Raw genomic sequence first — 20,882 nt, forward strand, 5'->3', positions numbered from 1 at the left:
TTGCAATAGATTATGCATGAATCAACATGGATGATCTTCAAAATATTAATGATTAGTTAAAGTATTTCTGAAACCGTGAAAGGATCCCTTGATTGCTCACGGGAAAGGACCAAGCATGACAATCAAAGGTTAATGAGAAGCCGTTTTCTCTATAGAATTGATTGGAGAAGACACGTGAATGTTCATGAGACAAAAACTATATAGATAAAAAAAGAAAGATTAATAAATAAAAAATCTTGTTCTAAATGTTAACCACCACTCAGAGCATGCCAGGTAGAGCTACAAGACTCGTGCTTAAGACTCTATAGATGCATGCCATCACATGTTTTTCTCCCTTCCTCCATGGATTCAAAGCTACAAATTAAATTGCGTCCATCACGAGCAGAGAAGTGAAGAGCAAAATGACATGCAAAGGGAGGGGCTAGCTAGTTGTGGTGTAGAGCTGCTTCCATGTGACACTGTCACAAGCATTAATGCCTCATATCTATATGAATTAAACACCCCCAAGAACCAAAATCCATGTCGAGGATCAGTCCTTGTCAAAGAGATCTCTTTTCATTATCTTACGAGAATCTGAGCTAAAAAAGAAAGGGCTGTATCTGTCTCCCTGCGTGTGTGTGAGAGAGAGAGGGGGGGAGGGAGGGAAGTCATGGAAGGTATGATTTCTAATAGTGTCCATGGAAGAAGACCCACTAGGGATTTCAAGTGGAAGAATTGGTATGGCTTTTTGCTATCGGCCATTTCCTTTCTCTAGTGGATGGTGATGGTGGCAAGGAGTGGACAGACCCCATAAAGATAGGGTCTTCCTTACACTTCAGCACCCAAAGGCCAAATGAATACAATTAGAAAATTAACAAAGAGCTTGCTTGCAAGCTCTGCATGTGAATAGCACTTGTATAGCAAAACAAAAGGTTCTCCATTTTTGTTCTCATAGTCTACTAATTGGATTCGGATGCTGTCACTATTCTTCCATATGATTCACTAAATATTTTTTTCTTCACTTTTTCTACCGTCCATTTCTTCAACTCTTCTTGAAAATCCATGACAGATAGATGTCCTTTTCCACATTTAATTTCCCCATTTTCTGGTGGTGTAAGTGTTGCAGCACTGCATAATACAGGCTCATATGCTATGAACAACAGATGTGCAGTACTGGTTATCTTTTTGTGTTCCTTTTCTCCCCGACTAGCCATATGCCGCTGTAGTTGACTCAGCAGGCAAGATAGTGATCCAATAAATGAAGGGCGATAAATTTTTTTTTTCTTGAGCTACATAGCAGGGACCAAGCCAGAACAGGAATCCAAATGGTTAATGCAAACCCAATTTAATAAATGTTCAAAAGAGATAGTAATCCCAAGCAACCATTCTTCAAAGAATGAACATCAATCATGTTTCAACCATTGGCTCAGGGCCGGATGTCTCTGCACGAGATCTATTTGATTGACGAACAGAGTTGAAGAGGATGTCCTTGATAACCTAGGCATAAAAAGGAAAGGAAAAAAAATTAGCCTAAATAATAAAACTGTTCGAAGTTAGGTAGGCATCTAAAAATTGGACCGGCCAGTTACCTGTGACATTAGACCATGGACCTGCTCCACAGTTATCTTAGCACTATCACGAGTAATTTTTGCAAGTTGAGATTCTTCCTGCAATTAAGAAAAAAAATCCAAAATAAAGTCGAAACCAGAGAGAGACAGGACCATAAATGATAAAAATAACAGATGTTTAAGATGCAAAAGTAACTGAATAGAACAAAAGAAAAGTAGAATTAAGAAGAAAATGTAAGGATGCATGGGACACAGCTAGCACCCATTAAGGACGTGGATCCTAAGATGATAATTGAAGATGGAAAATCTAAGTAACAATTTATCTTCAAGTTGCAATTCATATAAAACAAAGTCAGTCTTCTGTGCCCTGCCTTTTCCCCAACAAGTAATTACAACAAGAGAAAGAGGTGGATGGAATCTTTGGCCAAAGAAATTTCCATAATGTTCCTATGTGTGGAATTTGATGTGATTTTTTTCACATACATGACATGTTAACATTGAGCATAACTTATGCAAGCCAATGTCCTCTTATTGAGGGTTAAGTGTTTTCGCTGAGCAGAAAAGAAAATAAAAAAGTTTCATGACCAAAGCAATGTGCGGTAACACATCTTAAGGTAAATGTAGTGCATAGTTGTATACCCACATGCGTAAAGTTTACAGCAGGTACAAAACATCTACATGTTAAATGAAGGTGACACGTTTAGAGGCTGTCTTACAGTTCAATGAATATTTTTGCCAACACTGTTTGCATCAGTTTCTACTGATCAATGCAAGAAAACTGAAGCAACCCTCTCGGTTGAATGCATCAAATATACATTTTTAGGCACATAGTATGTCACTTCTCACAAATAATTATCTATGCAAAAGACAAAACATTCAGCAGAACACACAGAGCAAGCCTTATGTACTGTTCCTCTTGTTGAGATATGGGTAAACAATCTTTAGAGATGTCCCATCAGAAAAGCACTATTTAGTTTTGCATGCCATGTAAAAAAAGAAATACCGAATATAAAGCATAATAGTCACTTGGAAACAATTTATGTTTCACAGAAAAACGAGATTTTTTGTGGTGCAATTAGATTAAAGAGCCTACATCAACAGAGTTAACAATCATACTTCTGAATTAACATAGATATAACGATATCAATGAAGAGTATACTCACATCTTTCTTTCTTTGAGGAGCCATTAATGGTCCCAATCGAGAATGTGCCAATTGATTCTCTGCATGCTCCAGCTTCTCAGCTGCATGGCAAATGGATGATTATTTCATCTTGATAGACAATTCGAATATCTCATCATTTCATCTCACATATAAGCTACTAGTACTCGTGGACTTTGAGTACCTCATCTTTCAACTATTTACAGCTATACTTTTCTCTAATCATGACATGAAGTAGAAGAAAATTGTGCAAAATAAATATAAACCAAAAACTTCGAAATTACCTAGATCAGAAATTTGCCCCGCAACATAGTCTCCATTGCCCAAGAGAGGTGAAGATGAAAGCGTATTCACCCAGTATTTGTTCCACAAAAGATCCAAGAGGTGGCAATCAAGAGAAGACTTGAAATAAGTTATATCCAAAGCATAATACTGCAAAACAAAGTAGCATTAGCCAACAATGGAATACTATGGAACCATAAGGTCAAGCAGTCAAGGCCAATATAATAACCTGTTTGCAATGAACTCCAAAGTCCTCAATCTTATTAAGAGGAATAGTTTGGTATTCAGAAACAGGATCATCTGGAGGTTTGTATCCTTCTGGATATGTCCTGAATGCCCCAATCTCAACTTTCCCCGCTGAGACAGTCCTTGTTGGATCAATAACAACTGCCAAAAACGGCTCCTGAAATTGCTGGTTAAGCATTTGGGTTGAAACATCTATACCTGAAAGCCAGCATCCATAGCCAGGATGTGAGTGATACCACCCAACAACATTCTCCAAACGTCCAGCCTGCATCAACACCACTTTTTTGTCAAAAAAAGGCCCAAGTAGATTGGAAGCAATGAAAATAGATGGATTACAAAAAAAGAAGATTAAAAATAATGCTTCTATGCACCTTTAAAAACTATTAAAAGGAGTCCATTTATATGCCAATGCAAAATGTGGAACCTTGTGCGCCACTGTTCAATAATTAATTTCTACGCTTCCAAGTAATAACATGTAATAAAATTTACATTTTAGATTCAGCTAGTGGTGACTAAAGCATAACAGCAAATCTATCCATGTTTAGTGTTCCCTTGAATCTAAAAGATACAGAAAAGACAAGCTACTGGGACTACATGAACTTCCCTGAAAATCAACTCAACTATCAGATATCAAGGTTTCAGACATAAAACCGCAATGTATGCACACACGCATTGGGCTAACAATTAAATTTGGGCTACCAACTATTTTGAACCAAGTCTTCGCAGGATTTAGCTTCAAGGTATGGTTTTTCATTAGGGATTCCACGCACACTTCACAGGTATAAAGCTAGAATTTTCCTTTTCCAAACATATAAAAATTTGACAATGCAGCCATTCTCTACACATAACCAGTAAAGCCCTAAACCCTAATCATCCAAAAGAATCATGTAAAATATACACACAAATTCATTAAATCAAACCATGCCCATATCTTACAACCACTTTAGGGATGCAGCTATTTTCAAACCAAGACTTAGTTGACTAAAGGTCCAGTTAGAGTTTTAGACAACTTCATGAAATCAAATTAGCAATTCCACAAACACTCTAAAACCTAGTTTCTACATTTTCCTCAAAATTACAAAGTTTCACCAATGCAACCATTATCTGCTCTTAATAACCACAGCAATACAAACGCCAATACCCTAAAAAATCCTCTAATAACACAAAAGGTAATTTTATATTCTGAGACTGATCCTCAATTCAATTAAGCTCCAAATCAGGGTTCAAAACACTCACTTTTCTAACTCAAATTATAAATTCAAGGTTCCACTCCTCCTGCCAAATCACAAATTTCCAACAATGCAACCACTCTCTGCACACATAACCACCACAACAATACAAACCCCAAAACCCTAATCACCCAAAAAAAAAATTAAAAACCAAAACGCTTATAATCCAAAATACCCCCTCCCAAAAAAAGAAGAAGCAATGATCTTTAAATTGAAAACTCAAGAATAAAATAAAAAATCAAAAGCAATAAGCAAGCAAACCTGTTTATTAGTCTGAGAATAATCAACCATATACTCATAAGCATCAGCCTGAGCATTAACCCTCGTCTCCGTCCCTTCGACAGGAAGAGCAAAAGCATCCATAACAATAATAGAATCCCCATCAGTTTTCCCTTGCATTAGCCCCATAACTTCAATAGTCCCGCCTGATCGAGCATGGACAACCATCTTTAACAAAGCAAGAGCAGAGATCCTCACTCGTCTAAAATAATTCGGATCGTTCGACCACGGTTTTTCTTGCAGGAACTTCGCTTGTGCTGCATCATCGTAGTGAAAAATCGCGTCCGATAAAAAAGAAGTGTCTGTTGCTGTTGTTGGGGCTGATGTGTCGATGGTTTTAATGTTGTTTTCGAGCTCCCAGGTTTTTTGGGCTATCGAGGTAGAAGAAGAAGGATAGGGATCCATGGTGGTGTCTTTTCTGCTATTTTGAGGAATTTTTCTTTTAGAGGGAGGAGAGTTTATGTAGGAGAGGGCATAGAGTGTCGATAGTACTGGTCAGCGGGCGACCGGTCGGGTTGAAGGTTTATGTAAGGTGGGTTTGTTCCTGAATCCCGCCCGGCCCGGCCCGTGTTAGGATAACTTTTTTCTCTCTTTCCTCTGAAGCTGGGAAATTTTTTAGGGGAGGTGAAGATAACAAAAAAAAAAAAAAACATTTTAAAGGGTAAGAACTTAAATTTTATTAGTTTAGATTTTAAAATTTTAATTTTTTTTAGAGCAAGAATTATTTTTCTTGCAATTTTATGTCCTATCAGCCACACACACACACACACATATATATAACTAAATGGATTTGATTTAATTGAAAAAATCTATTATATCAACTATTTAACTGGTTTAATTTCAAATAGAGTCCAATTAAATCTTTGCAAATCAAGTTTTTAGATCAATTCATTGAGTGTGAGCTAGATTTAATAAATATAGTTTGGGTAATTGAGTTTATTTAAGGTACATTTATCATATATAGATCCTAAAGTTCATAATTGATGCTTTATGTGCATGATTAGGAGAGCAAGAAAATCGTATTACTATAAGGATAAGAAACTACTCTAACCTTCTTTAATAACGAGGTATTAATGATTGAGTTTGCCTTGATATAAAAGGTGACTCGAATATCACTGGTTATATATAAGAAAATATTGCTTTGAGATTAAGGATTAAGGATTAATTACACTAATTATGATGTAAAATCATGGATTATTTATGATTTTTAAATTATAAACGAAAAAACAGATACAAATAGCAGAGAAATCCTGGATTATAACTTTTGGTAAGGTCAGGATTTTACTTTCTTTTCTTTTATGTATTTATCTATCTTTTTCTTCAAAGTAAATTAGTAGCTAATAAAATAGACTGATTATAGGCTAAACCTAGATAGAAATGTCATAAAAACTCCTTTTTTTAAATCCGGGATTTGTTAAAAATTCTTCGACAATTGAAAATGTACAGGCTAATTTTATCAAACCTTTGATTAATAGTTTAAAAACGTGCGAGTTGTCGTTAAAAAATTTAGCTATATTCCAAGAGGGTAGTGTATTTTTACCTTGAAAAAAAACATACGAGGAGCCAGTATTAATCTGCGCATGCGATGCAATTTCTATAAGTTGTATATAACCTGCAATGCCCAAGAAAGACTTGACCGTCAACTATGAAACGATAGGGTTCGAGCCAAAGAATCAAATGAATTCAACAGATGCCAAAGATAACCCAGGAAAAAGAAGGAACAGCCAAAGAGGCCAAAACATATCAACTTTGCTACAGCTTGCAAATCTTCTACCAAAATAAATACCAATTCCTGACTACAGCTTGCAAATCTTCAGACATGATACCATGAATCAATGTCTGGACTGGAAAATCAATACCTAAATTTAACCACTACTGAACACCCGATTGAAGGGGGGAAACCAGCGTAGTTAGCATTAAACGAAGAACTATCTGAGCCTCGCTAAACTTTATTGTTTCCCTGTCATGGCACTATCCTCCTTCCTTTCTAGTCTAGTTTACAGCTAATTTTACACTAGGGTACAAGGACATGATTTAGCATTATTTACCCCGTCCTCTGCCTCTCCTATTGTCTCTGCTCCTAACGTTTCTTCCTTGCTGCTTGGCACCAGTTGTCCTGGATACTGAGCGGCGTTTTGAATTTGGTCGAGCCACAGCCTGTACTAACCCTCCCTGGTACATGCTGGAGCTGTCTTCAGAGTCATTAGCAAAACCAACAATTTCATTATCGTTTGGCACCTCCACGGAAGCCTCACTCAGAAGCTCGCAGGTTTCCTCTCCAGGAACAGTTCTTGTCACCTTGTCATGATCTGGACCAACTAAACTGTGCTCTTTGCCAGACAGCATAGACTTCTGTTCCCCGTAGTGTACTGCAGGCAAACTGAAAGAGAGGAAAATGAATTTAGTAAAAATCACAGTAAGCAATTAGCAGTGGAAAAAGAAGCCCCGCCACAATTTTCACCTGTATGCTGAAGAAGGGCAGCCACTGGTAGTAACTGCATCATCTCTTCCAGCAACTTCCTTGGATGCTATATAATTTACTTCAAGTAACATTGAATCTGGGATTGTATCTAGAGAGGATCAGCTAGAGAAAAGGTACTACTTATTGACAGACAACAGTCTACCACAAAAACATCACGCAATAGAAAGTTAGGAACATAGTTTAACAGAAAGAGCTTTTGAACAGGACATTATGTAAGACCATGTTTCCAAATTTATTCAGCTTCCAGTATACCCTGAAATCCTAGTATTTATTCAGCTTCCAAAACACTCCAAATTCTGATTTGTGGATATAGATAAAACAGAATTGATGCACGACTCTCATATTATACATCCTAATCACTCAAAATCAGAAAAGTACAGTGCAATTTCTGAATCAATCAAATCAAACAGAAGCAGCTTTTAACCTGGCAATCAAGGAACGGATAGACTAAAATCCTCCGTACATTGTCAAGTATGAAGCTGCATATTGTCAATAAAAAGGTTCTACTAGTATGCTACCAGATTTAAAACTCTTGCCTCTAACAGTTTCTGCCATGGAGCTTGAAGGTTGGCTAGTCTCCTCGATGTCTCCAAGGCCAGGAGCAGTAGCAGTAGCAGGAGCAGGAGCAGGAGCAGCAATGTTGGCATCAGCACTGTGACATATAGAGAGAAGTGGAAATCATGAGAAACAACGATAGACCTCTTCATAGCCCATAGAAATACAGAAAATCTGGGAAAAGGGGAAGCTAACCTTTGTTTTACTATCACTTCTTCTGAAAGCTGTTGTTGCTGTCCATGGCTTGGTATCGCTTCAGAGCCATCTGGCAAGCCTAAATTAAATGGCTTCACTTAGTCAGGAAAGAGTAATTTCTAGAGAACAAAAGGAGGGGGGAAAACTCTCATATGTTATGGATAAAGCACCTGCCCTACACTCAATGGTCGGTGTTGATCCCAGATCCTTCAAAAACATATTCATAAAAATGTCAGAGATGAGATTGGTTTAGTTTTAGTAATCGATATTTCATTTTATTTTCTTATAAATTAAACAGGAAGGATATCAAACAGATAGAGAAAGAAGAAGAAGAAGAAGAAGAAGCAAGCATTCCATAACCCTATTGCTTTAGCTATAGGGAATTGTAAAAACAACTTTTGTGATTCCTATGAGCAAATCACAATAAAATCAATAGATAAAACAAAAGATCAAGTAATTTTTTTTTACTGAATTCCCCATCCCACTTCCAAAGTACCTGACTTTTTTCAGGAACAGAAGTAGCTGCATTAGGTGGAAAAGCTTCATTCTGCAACTTATCTTGTGCCATTTGAGAATCTGAAAATGCAGAAAAGGAGTTTTCATTTTCCCCCCGTTCTTGGATAAAAAGACTTTAGCAAAGAAGGTTTTATTTCACAAAAAATTCACATGTTATAGAACTATTGATCACAGCTACAGTTAAAATAGTTTCCCTCCGACAAGTAAAAAACACACCTGTCAAGCCAGAAGTAGTTGCTGCACTGCCCCATGTCAAAGGTACATCTACTAATTGTGTAAAATTGGAAAATTTATCTTTAGCACCACCAACTTCTCCAGTACACAATAAACTAGGACCTCCTTTATAAACTGAAGCTAATGCAGACCAATCAATTTTGGAAGACGGTCGAGTCCTTAGCATCTCTTCAGTTGCCCTGGATCTCACTTTACGTAGTTCTTCCTGAATATTCCACGAACCAGTGACAGGGGAATCCCAGTTCAACTGCTTTCAAGTTACATCATATCACAATAAATTAAGCTGCACAGAGCAATAACCTTGAGAATAAGCAACCATTGCACAAAACAACACGTTTTTCCTATTTCTTCCTCATTGCCCTCAGAGGCCATAACATGGTTCTGAAGGTAAAGGAGTTGGAGAGTTAAGAGAAGACACTTCTATTAAAAATGCATGAGGGTAGGATCTTTAATTCTTCCCTCCAGTGCCCCATCATGGCCTCAATAGGGTCATAACTGAGTAACGGCCTTCAATTTTGTCCCTAGTTTTGTCCTTTCTACATCCACAAATAAAATATAATAATAATCCTTATGAGTTCCTTGCTCAATTTCTTTCCAATAAATTCAAAAAAAAATCAATCTGTTTGCATTGAAACAGAACTAGCATTTGTCCAGGTCAGGTTTTACCTTGTAGCCATAAAAATTACTTGATTCTCCAGAAAGTCTCGTTTCTTTCCTGATCCCTGCCTTAATTACTAGTGGGCATATATTTTATCATCAGGAAGAATATGATTGTCTAATAAAACCATGACCGAATCACTAAATTGCATTTCTAAGTCTAACTGGTAAGAAAATATGCTTTGAAAGTTCATAAAGATCAGATCTTACTGTCAAACTCCAAGACCCTCACACCATAACAAAAGCAGCAATAAAAGGGCTTAAAACTATACCAAGTAAATGGAGAAGAGAGAAAGAGACTTCCAAACAGCACCTTTGATGGGGACAGTGACTTGCCACCAACTGAAAATGGTGTTGCTTCCTTAAAAAGCTCTTTTCCCATTGATGATGGGGATTGCAACTGGATATGGTTTGTGGAAGGAGAAGCCCATAGTGGGCGAGCTTGCATATAAGATTTGGCCAAATCCACTGGTGAACCTGCTTCTTCTTCAGTAACCTGTTCAATAAAAATAGATCGTCAAAAGGTGGTGTGCACCAATTAGCTCACAGCAGTTGCAGAATACAACAAGCATATTAATGTATTTGCAAAGTTTTTTTCAGTTTCTTGGTCTAGTGAAATCAGAATCTACAAACAAGAAGATTAAAAAAAATCAATGCACCTGGTTCATAATAGGAAGTTCGATGACTATGAAAATAATTGGTTAATGGATAATAGCAAATCAAAGTATTCTGGGAGCCTATACATTTCAACGAGCAATAATGGACACATTTCACATAAAAGGAATTTTACAAAGACAAAGAACCTGTCATGATATGTAACAATCCAACAACATGCTGACCCGTTGTGAGATAGGATTATATACAAACTACATCATTATAATCTAAAGCCAAAAAATATTTTGTATTTTTCATAAATCCCTTATACCAGGATTACTAACATGTGGAGCAGTGTTGAGAGTGCAGATTCCACACTCCACTGGCTTCGAATTTGGCCCCAATTTCTTCCCCTCAAACCATTTTTTAGCCTCTTTAACAGCTGTATTGCGGAGATCAGGTGTGTCGGCATCTGAATCATCACTAAAACAATCAGCGAGATACACCTCTTGGCATGTGAATTTCTAAGTTCTTTGAAAGTGGAAAATCCAAAATAACAATACCATTGCCAGCTGTCTTGTCCAGAACCTCACTCAGTCTCCCATCTTCTGTGCCTCTAATGATGGGAGAATCTACAACTCTTGATTTAATAATATGTGTTAGTCTGTCGCATTCTTCCCTGGTCATAGTGAATAGCAAATAATTCAGAATTTGAAGTCAAGACATCAAGGTTATCACCAATATATTTTTGGATTTGAATTTAGAACTTGAACCATGCAGCTCACTAGTTAAGTTAAAAGCTTGAAGTTAATAATTTGTTTTTGCGTTTCAAAAGTAATTTTGAAAAAAATTAAATTTTTTATTTATTTTTTTATTTCAAATTAATATTTTTTTGGTGTTTTCATATCATTTTGATGCATTGATATCAAAAATAATTTTTAAAAAATAAAAAAAATATTATTTTAATACATTTATAAGTAAAAAATACTTCTAAAACATCATCAACCAAACACAATTATGGTTTAATAACCAAAGGGAATTAAGAATTCTATTTGTGTATGTGCTACCAGGAAAGATAGGTACACAACCACAACGAAAGTAGTAATGATTATATAAAAGTACAGAATTACGAAGTTTCCAATGCATTGAATGACAAGCAACCAAGGCAGAACTACAGCATAGCTGAGGGCCCCCGGGACTCCCTAGAAATTGACAAAATTCATTTTAGTCATAAATTTTATTTTATTTTTTAAATCTACCCTTGAATTTAAGTTTTCTTTCCCAGAAAATATACATTGCCCCTCCCCCGGGAGAGAAAAAAAGACATTAGTGTTCTATAACTATCATTTCTTTATTTTATTTCCTAATGTAGCCTGCTGTGTTTTATACTGGCATCCCGATACCTCAAATCCTAGCTTCGCCTCCTGATAACGAGAACTCACAAAACAACGTAAATATGCATACAAAATAAATTTCTAAAGAAAGAAAGCAAGTCATTCCCAATTACCTCGTGAACGTTTCCTGCGTTAGAAGCTGTGCAATTAAACGCATTGTTCCAGTCCTCCACTCTACAGCTGGGAGATCTTTTTTTGAGTAATGAACAATTTCAGTTGTTTGATTCTTCTAAGTTCCCCACCAAAAAAGAATAAAAAAAATCAAACGGCAATCACAAGCAATCAACATATCTTAATCAATCACGCCATAAAACCCTAACGGGACCATTATTAAGCACCAAATTGCCCCAAAAATAATGCACTTACACTAAAATAAAAAAGCACTCGTAAATCAATTAATAAAAATCTAAAATGTATCCAAATTCCCACATTCAGGTTAAAAGGCGGCGGTGCAAAACTACCTTTTCACCGCTTAGAGAAGAAGCACTGCCTTCATCGCCATCTTCAATGGTATCTTCCATTTCACCCTCTGAAAAAAGAGCACGAGCCAGAATTTTCGTTATTTTAAAATAGTAATTTTAACCTAATTCATTGAAAATCGAATCAACTTTGCAATACCAGAAGTGGAAACGGTATCGCTGTCTTCGTCGTCGCCGGAGGAGGAATCGGAGGATTCGGAGCCGAAGACGGAGGAGAAAACTTTACCGGCACCGTTGGCGAGCAAGCGAGAAGGAGAAAAAATGAGACGAGAAAGCCAATTAGGGTTTTGAGGGGTGGAATTAGGGGAAAGGCGAGGGGTTGGGCGGTCGTATGGAGTGGGACGAGGAGTAGTGGCTCGCCTGGGTCCAACAATTTTTCCGCCCGATTTGAACTCGGTGAGTCGGTTCGGAGGCCGGGAAACGGCGTACATCGTGACTCAGTATTTGAAAATGAGAAAAAAAAAAAAAAAAAACTGAGACAGGGAGAGAGGGAGAGAGATGCTACTTAGGATGGATCTCTCGTAAAAGAGAGAAAGAGGAGAGGAAGGGAGAGAAGGGGGGAGGGAATGTTGTTGGTGGGGTCAATTACAAGTGTCAGAAGTAGATTGGTTAAGGGTTTTTTTTTTTTACGAAATCTAAATGGTATTTTTAAGAAAACATAAATGTAATAAAAATTCTACAATTGATTGGAAAATGATTTATTTTTTTATTATTCTTTTAAATTAAGTAGTGATTTTATAAGTTTAATAGATAATTGTGCCAAGTAAATAAAATTAGAAAATGATTTTTTTGTGATTTTATATAAAGAATAAAATAACTTTTTTATTGCTGAATTAATTTTTAAAATTTAAAAAGCACCATAGGTATATTTATGTATAAATATTAATGAACTATGTGTTTATCATTGAGTTCTATTTGTTTTAACGTTTTAAAAGTGTTTTTGAAAAAATTTAAAAAAATATTTTTTTATTTTAAATTAATATTTTTTTAGTGTTTTCAAATCATTTTGATGCACTCATATTAAAAATAATTTTAAAAAAATAAAAAAATATCATTTTAATACATTTTTAAGTAAAAAGTATTTTGAAAAGCAATCACAACCACACTTTTAAAAGAATAATTGTCACGACCCGAGTCCCGGATTCATGACCGGCACATAGGCAAGGTTCCCCTCCAAGATTCCATACCTATGCGAACCCAAACTTACACACAAACTTATCCTAACTCAATCAAAGTTCAACGCATCATTAATAACAAAATCAACTTCATAATATAATTGAATTGTCTTAATACAAGAGTTTATATAAGTTCAGAGTTTTGAAGCACTAACTAAACATAAAGGAAAGGTACAAAGTACAACCAAAAAGCAGGTTCTGAAGGTCCAACAAAATGACCTGCTATCAAGCTATAAGCCTGAAAAGGATAAATAATGAGATGGTGAGTTCAACAACTCAGTGAGTAGATAACATTCAATATACACACACGAGGTAATACATCAATGAGAAATATATATACAAGTATGGCTCTAGGTTCTTATAGAAAGGTTTCTCAAATTGGCCATAACAAGAAGATCATATGGTAAAACTCGTCAGAAAATCAAAATACAATGAGCATGAGGCTCCGTACTGTGGGATGATCAGTCCACACAGGTTGGTGACTCCCCCGACCAACTAGGGTTCAGATACGATGTGCACAAAGACTAACACTACCCTGTTAACATGGGTATTCTGACTGACATACCATAGGTTCATAATCATAATCTAACAAACATATTCATATCTCAAAGCTCAACTCATGACATCAATCAAATGAGGAGCTATCAATTCAGAAGTCAATTCAAAATATATGTTGGTTCATATCAAGAATTCAGATTCAATAATTGATCATACTTTATCAAAACAAGGATAATAATTAACATATATATTATCAAGAAGCATGATCCAATTCATATTAACAAATCAAATATTTATAATATTTCTCATGCATATGGAAAATTATCCACTCACCTGACTCGAAAGCAACAAAACTCAAAGCTGATATCGAAGAAAATCCTACTGACGTCCCGCCGGTAGAATATCAGGATTATCTGAATATAAAGGAGACATATTTAAGAATGACTCAAAAGAATATATATATATATATATATATATATATATATATATATATATATAACCTATTTAATACACTTATCTAAGGGTGTATTCCATAACCCTAAATGTTTTTAAACTAACTAGTTATCTTTCCTAAAAACCCAACATTTAACGATTTTCCCGAAATCTAATCCATAATAAAACAATTAATAAAATTGGTAATAATTCACTAAATAACCCTCAATTATTCATCAAACCAATCTGAAAAAGGTAATATTACAGCTAGGAACTAATCTAGAATTTATCATATCCTTAAGGGTTAAATTGCAGCATTTGTCAAATTGGAGGACCAAACTAAAATTTATCATAAATCCATGAATATACTGAAATTATGTCCATAATTCATCCTCATTTCTGTCCAGATCATCTCATTATACTCCAGGGACCATTCTGGAATTTTACCAAATTTTTAGGGTCAAATTGTAATTTTTATCAAATTGGAAGACCAAATTGAAAGTGTTAAATTCTCTTATCTATACAGTAATTCTGTCCATAATTCATATGTTATTCTGTTCAGAATCTCGGAATAGGCTCCAGGGACCATTCTGCAAATTTTCCAAAGTTTGGGGACTAAACTGTAATTTTCCAAAATTGAGGGATCAAATTGAATTTTCATCATCTTCAACCTCCAACTCAGAATTCGCACAGGTTACCTACTGTTCTTGCCAAATTTCTAACTCAACATTCACCATTTACACAATTCATAACTCAAAATGATCATCTTTCAATTCAATCTCTCAAAATCAACCAAATAATCAAATATCCACAACAATCAACCCATAATATTCAACTTAATTCATCAATTAACTCAAAACACAAATTTTCAAAACCCTAACATTTATCAAAACCAAAATTAAAGCTTAATTAACACATATTTATACATTTAACAGCCTAAATCTTACCTTTAAACTTATTTCTTCCAATCTCTTCCTTTTCTCTTATTTTCCCTTATTTTCTCTTCTTCTTCTTCTTCTTTCTCCCTTTCTCTCCTGCCGGTTCTCTCTCAAAATTCAGATCCCTCTTTCCTTTTTTTTTTTTTACTTCCTATTTATATTTATCATCTCTTTATTCAATTACTACTATACCCCTCATTTAATTTATTCCTACATCTAAGCATTCAAGGGCTTTCTAGCCTTTTCCTATGTCTTTATATTCAAAACATTACAATAATATAATTTTTTTTTCATAATATACATGAACTATATTCCTTTTTAGTTTTAAGATTTTCAATTTTTTTAAGAATATTTTTTCTTAGTTTGAATATTTTCAATTTTTTTAAGAAATATGGCTTAAAATTTACTGTTTATATACCTTAAACAGTAATTTACTGTTTAAAATTGAAAAGCTACAGTGGAGGGGCAAGCATGGAGGCCTAGGCAGTAGGCTCTTGTCTCGGGGAAAGAAATATTGCTAGCAGTAGGATTTAAATTCGAGACCTGCATCAACTCCACATATACCTTAACCGGCTGAGGACATGTAACTGAACTGCTACAAAAAAAACTTCAAAAATATATCAAAGTAATTTACTGTTTACGCGGAAAAGCTAAATTTTTTTAGAGTGTTTACCATACAGGTTGCCGTGCTACCTCACAGGCAGGCCAAACTTTTGAAAATGATATTTAGAGGTGATAATATAAGATAGTTAAATTAATTAAAATATAACTTGAGATCGAAAAAACTTGAAAAAAAAAATTGTAAAGTTCAAGGCATGATAATCTAATATTAAATATGAAAATAAATAAATAAATATATATACATATATAATATTGAATAAAAAAATTCGAGTAACCTACGATAACTTGATGAATTCATAACCCGTGATATGAGATCAGAATAAAAAAAAATTCAAAAGAAGAAAAAATAAAGTTCAATATAAAAAAAACTTTGAATCAACTCGAGTTCACTTTACCAACCCGCTCTTGGAATAACCAAGCAAAAAAAAAGTTTAAAAATGACAAAGCTTAAGAGGAAATAATTAATGCAAAATGATAAAATTATAAAAAAAATTAAGAAAATTTTTTTGAGTCAACTTGAGTTAACTTAACTAACCCGCCACCCTCGACATGAGATTGGGATGAAAATATCGATAGATGAAATTGAAAGATAAATTAATTCAATAAAGAATTTAAGATCAAATACATCACAATGAAAAGATAAAAAACCAAATCTAATATAAAAATCAAGTGTAAAGTTATGGAATTAAAAAAAGCTCAATAAATGATTAAAAAACCAAATACATTGCAATTAAAAGAATAAATACCAAATCTAAAATAAAAATCAAGTATCAATGGATAAAATTAAAAAATAAAATTAACCCAATAAATGATTCAAAACCAAATACATTGCAATCAAAAGAATAAATATTTAATTTAATACAATAAACAAATAGCCAGACTTTTTTATTTTTTATTTTTTGCAATGGCCAACATGTTTTTCTAGGAAGGGTTAGAGGAAAGAGGGAAAGAGGGAAAACTTGTTATCGGAGCTTCGCTGAGTTCCGGATGCAAACACATGCCTCGTTACCATGAAGGAGGAGGTGAGGCGCATTGTATATAATTTGGAAGAGGGACGTTTGATGCTATCTGGGTGACACATGCGTCACTTGGAGAGCTCGGATAACGTTCACTTACTGGCGTGTTTCTAGCACACACCAACCAATTTTGAATTAAAATAATAGTTTATATGTATTGAAAGACTCAATTACCCTTAACCCCACATGATAATTATAAAAAAAACATAGCAAAATATCTAAAGTGCCCCTGCATCCATAGTTAAGGAATATTATTCTCAAGGGACATTTAAGTAATTGAGTTGTATAAAAATAAAGATGAAAAGCCCGTGAAACTAAGGAATAGTTTTTTTCTTCTAATGGTCATTTAGTAATTATGTTGTAGACAAAAATGTAAAAATACCAATTCACACTCTTCTTTAGTGCAATTATTAATAATTCCCAGTAAAAAACCCTTCCTACCCTAAACCCAAGTCTGGCCTCCAAAGGTAAAATCAAGACATTCACGATGCGATAGTATAGAGTGTAATAAAAATAAAAATATGTCGGAAGCACATGGTCAAGAAAACATGCAACTAAACGGGTTGGGTCGCCGACCCATACGAAATTCCAATAACCTTCCAAAGACGCAGGCGCTTACGTAATTAACGACTCGTGTCGTGCAAGAACCCCACCGCCTCGCTGACTCAAACTTTCTATTATAAAAAACGAGAGCGAAATAAAGAAATCGAACCAGATAAATCGTAGAAAACTCAAAACAGGAAGGAAAATGCCAGGACTAACTTGTAACGCTTGTAATAAAGAATTCAATGATGATGCTGAACAAAAACTCCATTACAAGTCTGAATGGCACCGTTACAATCTTAAACGCAAGGTGTGTTCTTTTTGTTGTTTTCTTTGCTTGGTTTAGAGGCTAGTTGGAGATTATTGCATCACTGTTTTTTGTTTTTTTTTTTGAGGAGACAATGTTTATAAAGTTGGAGAATTTGAGGTTTCTGTAATGACAATTGCTGTGTTGTGTTTTTTCAGTTAATTGTAATTGAGTGAATGATTTGGTTTTGTGTTCATTATTACTATTGACAATGATGATGACTTTTAGCTCTACAGTGGCATGATTTTGTGGGTTAATTGAGATTAAACTAGCCAAGTTTTGATATTAAGAAATACTTTGGAAGTGTAGAAAGTGGGCTTTGTTTAGGAATAACAATACATATGAAAGCCGCTATAAATTGCTTTGGCAAAAGAATCAACATTTATTGCGCAGTTGGATATCAAATTACGGACTTTAGCTATTGTTCTTAGGTGATATCAGTAAGAGGATTAATGATATGGTTTGGTTTTAAAAATTCATTACAGGTTCTTAACGTTTTACTATTTTTTGGAATTTTGTTGAAACTTAGGTTCTTGGTGTTCTGCAAGTGCTCAGCATATCAATATGAGCCAAAATTGTGTTGTTTAGCCTCAATAATTCACGACAAGTTCTTAACTTTTTAATATTTCTGGGTCTGTTGTTAAAATTCAGGTTGCTGGTGTTCCGGGAGTGACTGAAGCATTGTTTGTGGCTAGACAGTCTGCAATTGCTAAAGAGAAAGAGAAGAATGAAATCTCTATGCTTTATAGTTGTGTTCTATGCAACAAGGGATATCAAAGTTCCAAAGCTCATGATCAGCACCTTAAATCAAGGAGCCATATACTGCGAGCTTCTCAAGGAACAAACCAAGAAGAGGAGAATACTGTGATTAAACAGCTTCCTCGTCGTGAGGTGAATAAGCGTGCTGTGCAATGGGAGGCAGATGCTGGAGAAAGTGAAGAGAGTACTGAGGATGAGTGGGAAGAAGTTGGTTCAGATGAAGAGCTGGTTGCTGAGGCCACTAAGTCTTTGACTGGTTTGAATGTAAATGAGATGGCCTCTCTTGTTGATATAGTTGAGGATGAAGAAGATGATGAGTTTTTGGATCCATCCTGTTGCCTCATGTGCGATCAAGAGCATGATAACATAGAAAGTTGCATGGCTCACATGCATAAGCAGCATGGGTTCTTTATTCCTGATGCCGAGTATTTGAAGGATCCAAAGGGTCTTCTTACATATCTTGGCCTCAAGGTACTGGATTACGTACCATGTTCTCTATTTGTGTAGTATTTTTATATTATTTTATACTTGTAGTCCGTATTTACTTACTTTTTCCTCTCCAGGTGAAGAGGGATTACATGTGTATGTACTGCAATGACAAGCGTCAATCTTTCAACAGCTTGGAAGCAGTTAGGAAGCATATGGAAGCTAAAAGTCACTGCAAAGTACATTACGGTGATGGCGATGAGGATGAGGAAGCTGAGTTAGAAGACTTCTATGACTATAGTAGCAGGTTTGTAAAATGCTCATTATGATGGAATGCCAGCTAAGCTCTTATGAAATCTCTTCTTTTATGATACTACAATCACAAGGAGAGTTATATCGTTCAATGCTTGGCTTCTAGCTATTTCTTTTAATTTGCCATCTTTAATTATGTTCCATAATGTTTATCCGTTCAATTCGCCCCTTTGATTTTGTTTCCCTGGTTGCAGCTACGTGGATGAGGATGGTAAACAACTTGTTGCATTGGGGGACACTGCCAACATCGCAGCACTTGGTAGTGGTGATTCAGAGCTGATTATAACCACAAGATCTGCTAATAAAGTATCATCCAAAACTCTTGGTTCTCGAGAATATTTGCGCTACTACCGCCAGAAGCCACGTCCATCGCCTGCAAATGATATGGCCATAACTGCTGCACTTGCCTCCAGGTATTCTTTCAATCCATGTTTTTCAGAAAATATGATTGAGATAATAAGAGGAGACAGTTTGGAATGAAATGAAATTGCTCTCTTCCCCTTTTACCCAAGTAAATTCTAGGAAATCAAATAAATTGAGAAGCGGTGGTATTTTGTCTAACTTTTGATCCAATTTTCAGATACCGGAGCATGGGGCTGGCAACTGTGCAGTCAAGAGAGCAAATGGTGAGGATGAAAGTCATGAATCAAGTGAATCGATCAGCTGAGGCCATGCGCACCAAGATTAGCATGAAGAATAACGTTATTTGGGACTTGCCGAAGAACGTCCTGTATTAGTTCATGGCATGTCCTCATCTTCTTCTTGTTCTGGTTTAAGTGTTAGCTATGTGGATAGTTCTCCAGTTCACAATATAAGCTGCATTTAACATGAAAGCTGGAGGAATTGAGCATCGTTTTAGAGCTTGCAAAGTAAGGATGGCAATGATCATTTATGGATTGGGATTTTATTATATTTATATTAGGTAAGGAATTTAGATATCTTGTCATATCATATGTATTGGATTTTAGATATCCATTATTTACTTATTATTTAACATAAAATATAAAAATAATACATATATTTCAGGTTTATATAACTAGATCAGGTTTAACAATAATCTATTAGTTGAATCGTCAATTACCCATTGAAAAAGGTTAAATATCCAAATCCATCTGAATCGAGTTAAATTCTGATACGTGGCAAAAGCCCATTTCTCCCTGTAAAAGTTGAAATTATTGACTTTTGACTGATTTTGGAATTAATCACTTTTAGCAGATTTTGAAATTGTTGATTTTTTTGTAATGTTATACCGATTATTTTTTAAAATATTTTTTTATAAAAATATTTTAAAATAATATTTTTTATTTTTTTAAAATTTATTTTTAATATTAACATATTAAAACGATTTAAAAATATGTAAAAAAAACAATTAATTTAAAACAAAAAAAAAATTCAGTTTTTTTTTTTAAAATACAGCATGACTACAAAGAAAAACACACTCTTAGACAGCATCTCTAAATGCCGGAATATACTAATGGCAGAATTGGTGCAGTCCTTTTCATGAATTATAAACAGAATAATACTACATGGACTGAAGACGCCTTTTTTTTGGAGACTAATTAAGGAATGCATAAAAATGGCACTAAGCTCTTCAGCTCTCCATTTTACGGTAAAAATGGTTCTCAGCAAGCAGATACCATCAGCAGGGACACCAATGTGATCCCGCTCAGTGGATATATGAAGTTATGAACACATTTATTTAACCAAAGGATAGACATGGTGGTCAAGAAGGTCTGATCCTTTAACTTTCTAAGTTCGAACATTGAGCCAAGCCAGAACCCGAGATAATTCGAGTACCAGAGTACCCTAAAGATGATGTGAAGAGGGCACTGTTAAGATCGCTTGTAGATGATCAGCAGTGTGCCCGTTTCAGTAGCGTTTCAAACTGTTTTTGTATGAAAAAACATAAAAAAAAATGATGCTTTTTGATACAAACAGCAATGCAAAACGAGCTTTTAGTTTAGTTGACGCATAAACTCACCATCAAACTAACAAAATAAAAATAT

The 20,882-nt window shown here is 35.0% G+C and overlaps 3 protein-coding genes and 1 long non-coding RNA gene across 8 annotated transcripts; 1 reads left to right on the forward strand and 3 right to left on the reverse strand.

Annotated features, from left to right (window-relative positions):
• Positions 1-1,238: 1,238 nt before the first annotated feature.
• Positions 1,239-5,257, reverse strand: LOC133674134 (COP9 signalosome complex subunit 5a-like). The gene is made up of 6 exons (XM_062095127.1): positions 4,726-5,257; positions 3,219-3,500; positions 2,992-3,139; positions 2,711-2,790; positions 1,569-1,646; positions 1,239-1,476 (listed from the first exon to the last, which is right to left on the reverse strand). Exons 1-6 carry the CDS (start codon positions 5,146-5,148, stop codon positions 1,387-1,389), a joined length of 1,101 nt encoding a protein of 366 aa, XP_061951111.1. The 5' UTR covers positions 5,149-5,257; the 3' UTR covers positions 1,239-1,386.
• A 1,145-nt stretch (positions 5,258-6,402) lies between these two features.
• LOC133674133 (protein KAKU4-like) lies at positions 6,403-12,380 on the reverse strand. Of its 5 annotated transcripts, none has more exons than XM_062095125.1 (13): positions 11,989-12,380; positions 11,832-11,899; positions 11,484-11,599; positions 10,540-10,616; positions 10,308-10,459; positions 9,696-9,878; positions 8,708-8,972; positions 8,472-8,551; positions 8,146-8,182; positions 7,976-8,054; positions 7,744-7,877; positions 7,205-7,301; positions 6,403-7,123 (listed from the first exon to the last, which is right to left on the reverse strand). In XM_062095125.1, exons 1-13 carry the CDS (start codon positions 12,278-12,280, stop codon positions 6,784-6,786), a joined length of 1,920 nt encoding a protein of 639 aa, XP_061951109.1. In that variant the 5' UTR covers positions 12,281-12,380; the 3' UTR covers positions 6,403-6,783. The 5 variants fall into 5 exon arrangements, with proteins under 5 accessions (XP_061951109.1, XP_061951110.1, XP_061951108.1 ...); XM_062095126.1 differs by having other exon boundaries at positions 10,321-10,448; positions 11,989-12,379; XM_062095124.1 differs by having other exon boundaries at positions 10,321-10,448; positions 10,540-10,655; positions 11,989-12,379.
• Positions 12,381-13,096: 716 nt separating this feature from the next.
• On the reverse strand, positions 13,097-15,003 carry LOC133673801 (uncharacterized). Its single transcript, XR_009835064.1, has 3 exons — positions 14,902-15,003; positions 13,856-13,935; positions 13,097-13,262 (listed from the first exon to the last, which is right to left on the reverse strand). It is a non-coding gene; the product is annotated as an uncharacterized LOC133673801 (long non-coding RNA).
• A 2,171-nt stretch (positions 15,004-17,174) lies between these two features.
• LOC133674246 (cytoplasmic 60S subunit biogenesis factor REI1 homolog 1-like) lies at positions 17,175-19,814 on the forward strand. Its single transcript, XM_062095276.1, has 5 exons — positions 17,175-17,382; positions 18,031-18,609; positions 18,702-18,871; positions 19,071-19,289; positions 19,457-19,814. The coding sequence occupies exons 1-5, from the start codon at positions 17,278-17,280 to the stop codon at positions 19,611-19,613; spliced, it is 1,230 nt and encodes a 409-aa protein (XP_061951260.1). The 5' UTR covers positions 17,175-17,277; the 3' UTR covers positions 19,614-19,814.
• Positions 19,815-20,882: the final 1,068 nt, after the last annotated feature.

This window comes from Populus nigra, chromosome 15 (assembly GCF_951802175.1).
Source record: "Populus nigra chromosome 15, ddPopNigr1.1, whole genome shotgun sequence".
In the NCBI taxonomy this organism is placed as follows: Eukaryota; Viridiplantae; Streptophyta; class Magnoliopsida; order Malpighiales; family Salicaceae; genus Populus; species Populus nigra.

Excerpts from the sequence above, each read along its gene's own strand:
- LOC133674134 (XM_062095127.1), bottom strand. The coding sequence starts at position 5,148 with ATGGATCCCTATCCTTCTTCTTCTACCTCGATAGCCCAAAAAACCTGG. Across the intron at positions 3,501-4,725 it reads ATTCTCAGACTAATAAACAG|GCTGGACGTTTGGAGAATGT; the intron begins GTTTGCTTGCTT and ends GTGTTGATGCAG. Across the intron at positions 3,140-3,218 it reads TTGGAGTTCATTGCAAACAG|TATTATGCTTTGGATATAAC; the intron begins GTTATTATATTG and ends TTTGTTTTGCAG.
- LOC133674133 (XM_062095122.1), bottom strand. The coding sequence starts at position 12,280 with ATGTACGCCGTTTCCCGGCCTCCGAACCGACTCACCGAGTTCAAATCG. Across the intron at positions 11,600-11,831 it reads CTTCTCTAAGCGGTGAAAAG|AAGAATCAAACAACTGAAAT; the intron begins GTAGTTTTGCAC and ends TGGGGAACTTAG. Across the intron at positions 10,460-10,539 it reads GGACAAGACAGCTGGCAATG|TGATGATTCAGATGCCGACA; the intron begins GTATTGTTATTT and ends TGATTGTTTTAG.
- LOC133674246 (XM_062095276.1), top strand. The coding sequence starts at position 17,278 with ATGCCAGGACTAACTTGTAACGCTTGTAATAAAGAATTCAATGATGAT. Across the intron at positions 17,383-18,030 it reads GTTACAATCTTAAACGCAAG|GTTGCTGGTGTTCCGGGAGT; the intron begins GTGTGTTCTTTT and ends GTTAAAATTCAG. Across the intron at positions 18,610-18,701 it reads TTACATATCTTGGCCTCAAG|GTGAAGAGGGATTACATGTG; the intron begins GTACTGGATTAC and ends TTTCCTCTCCAG.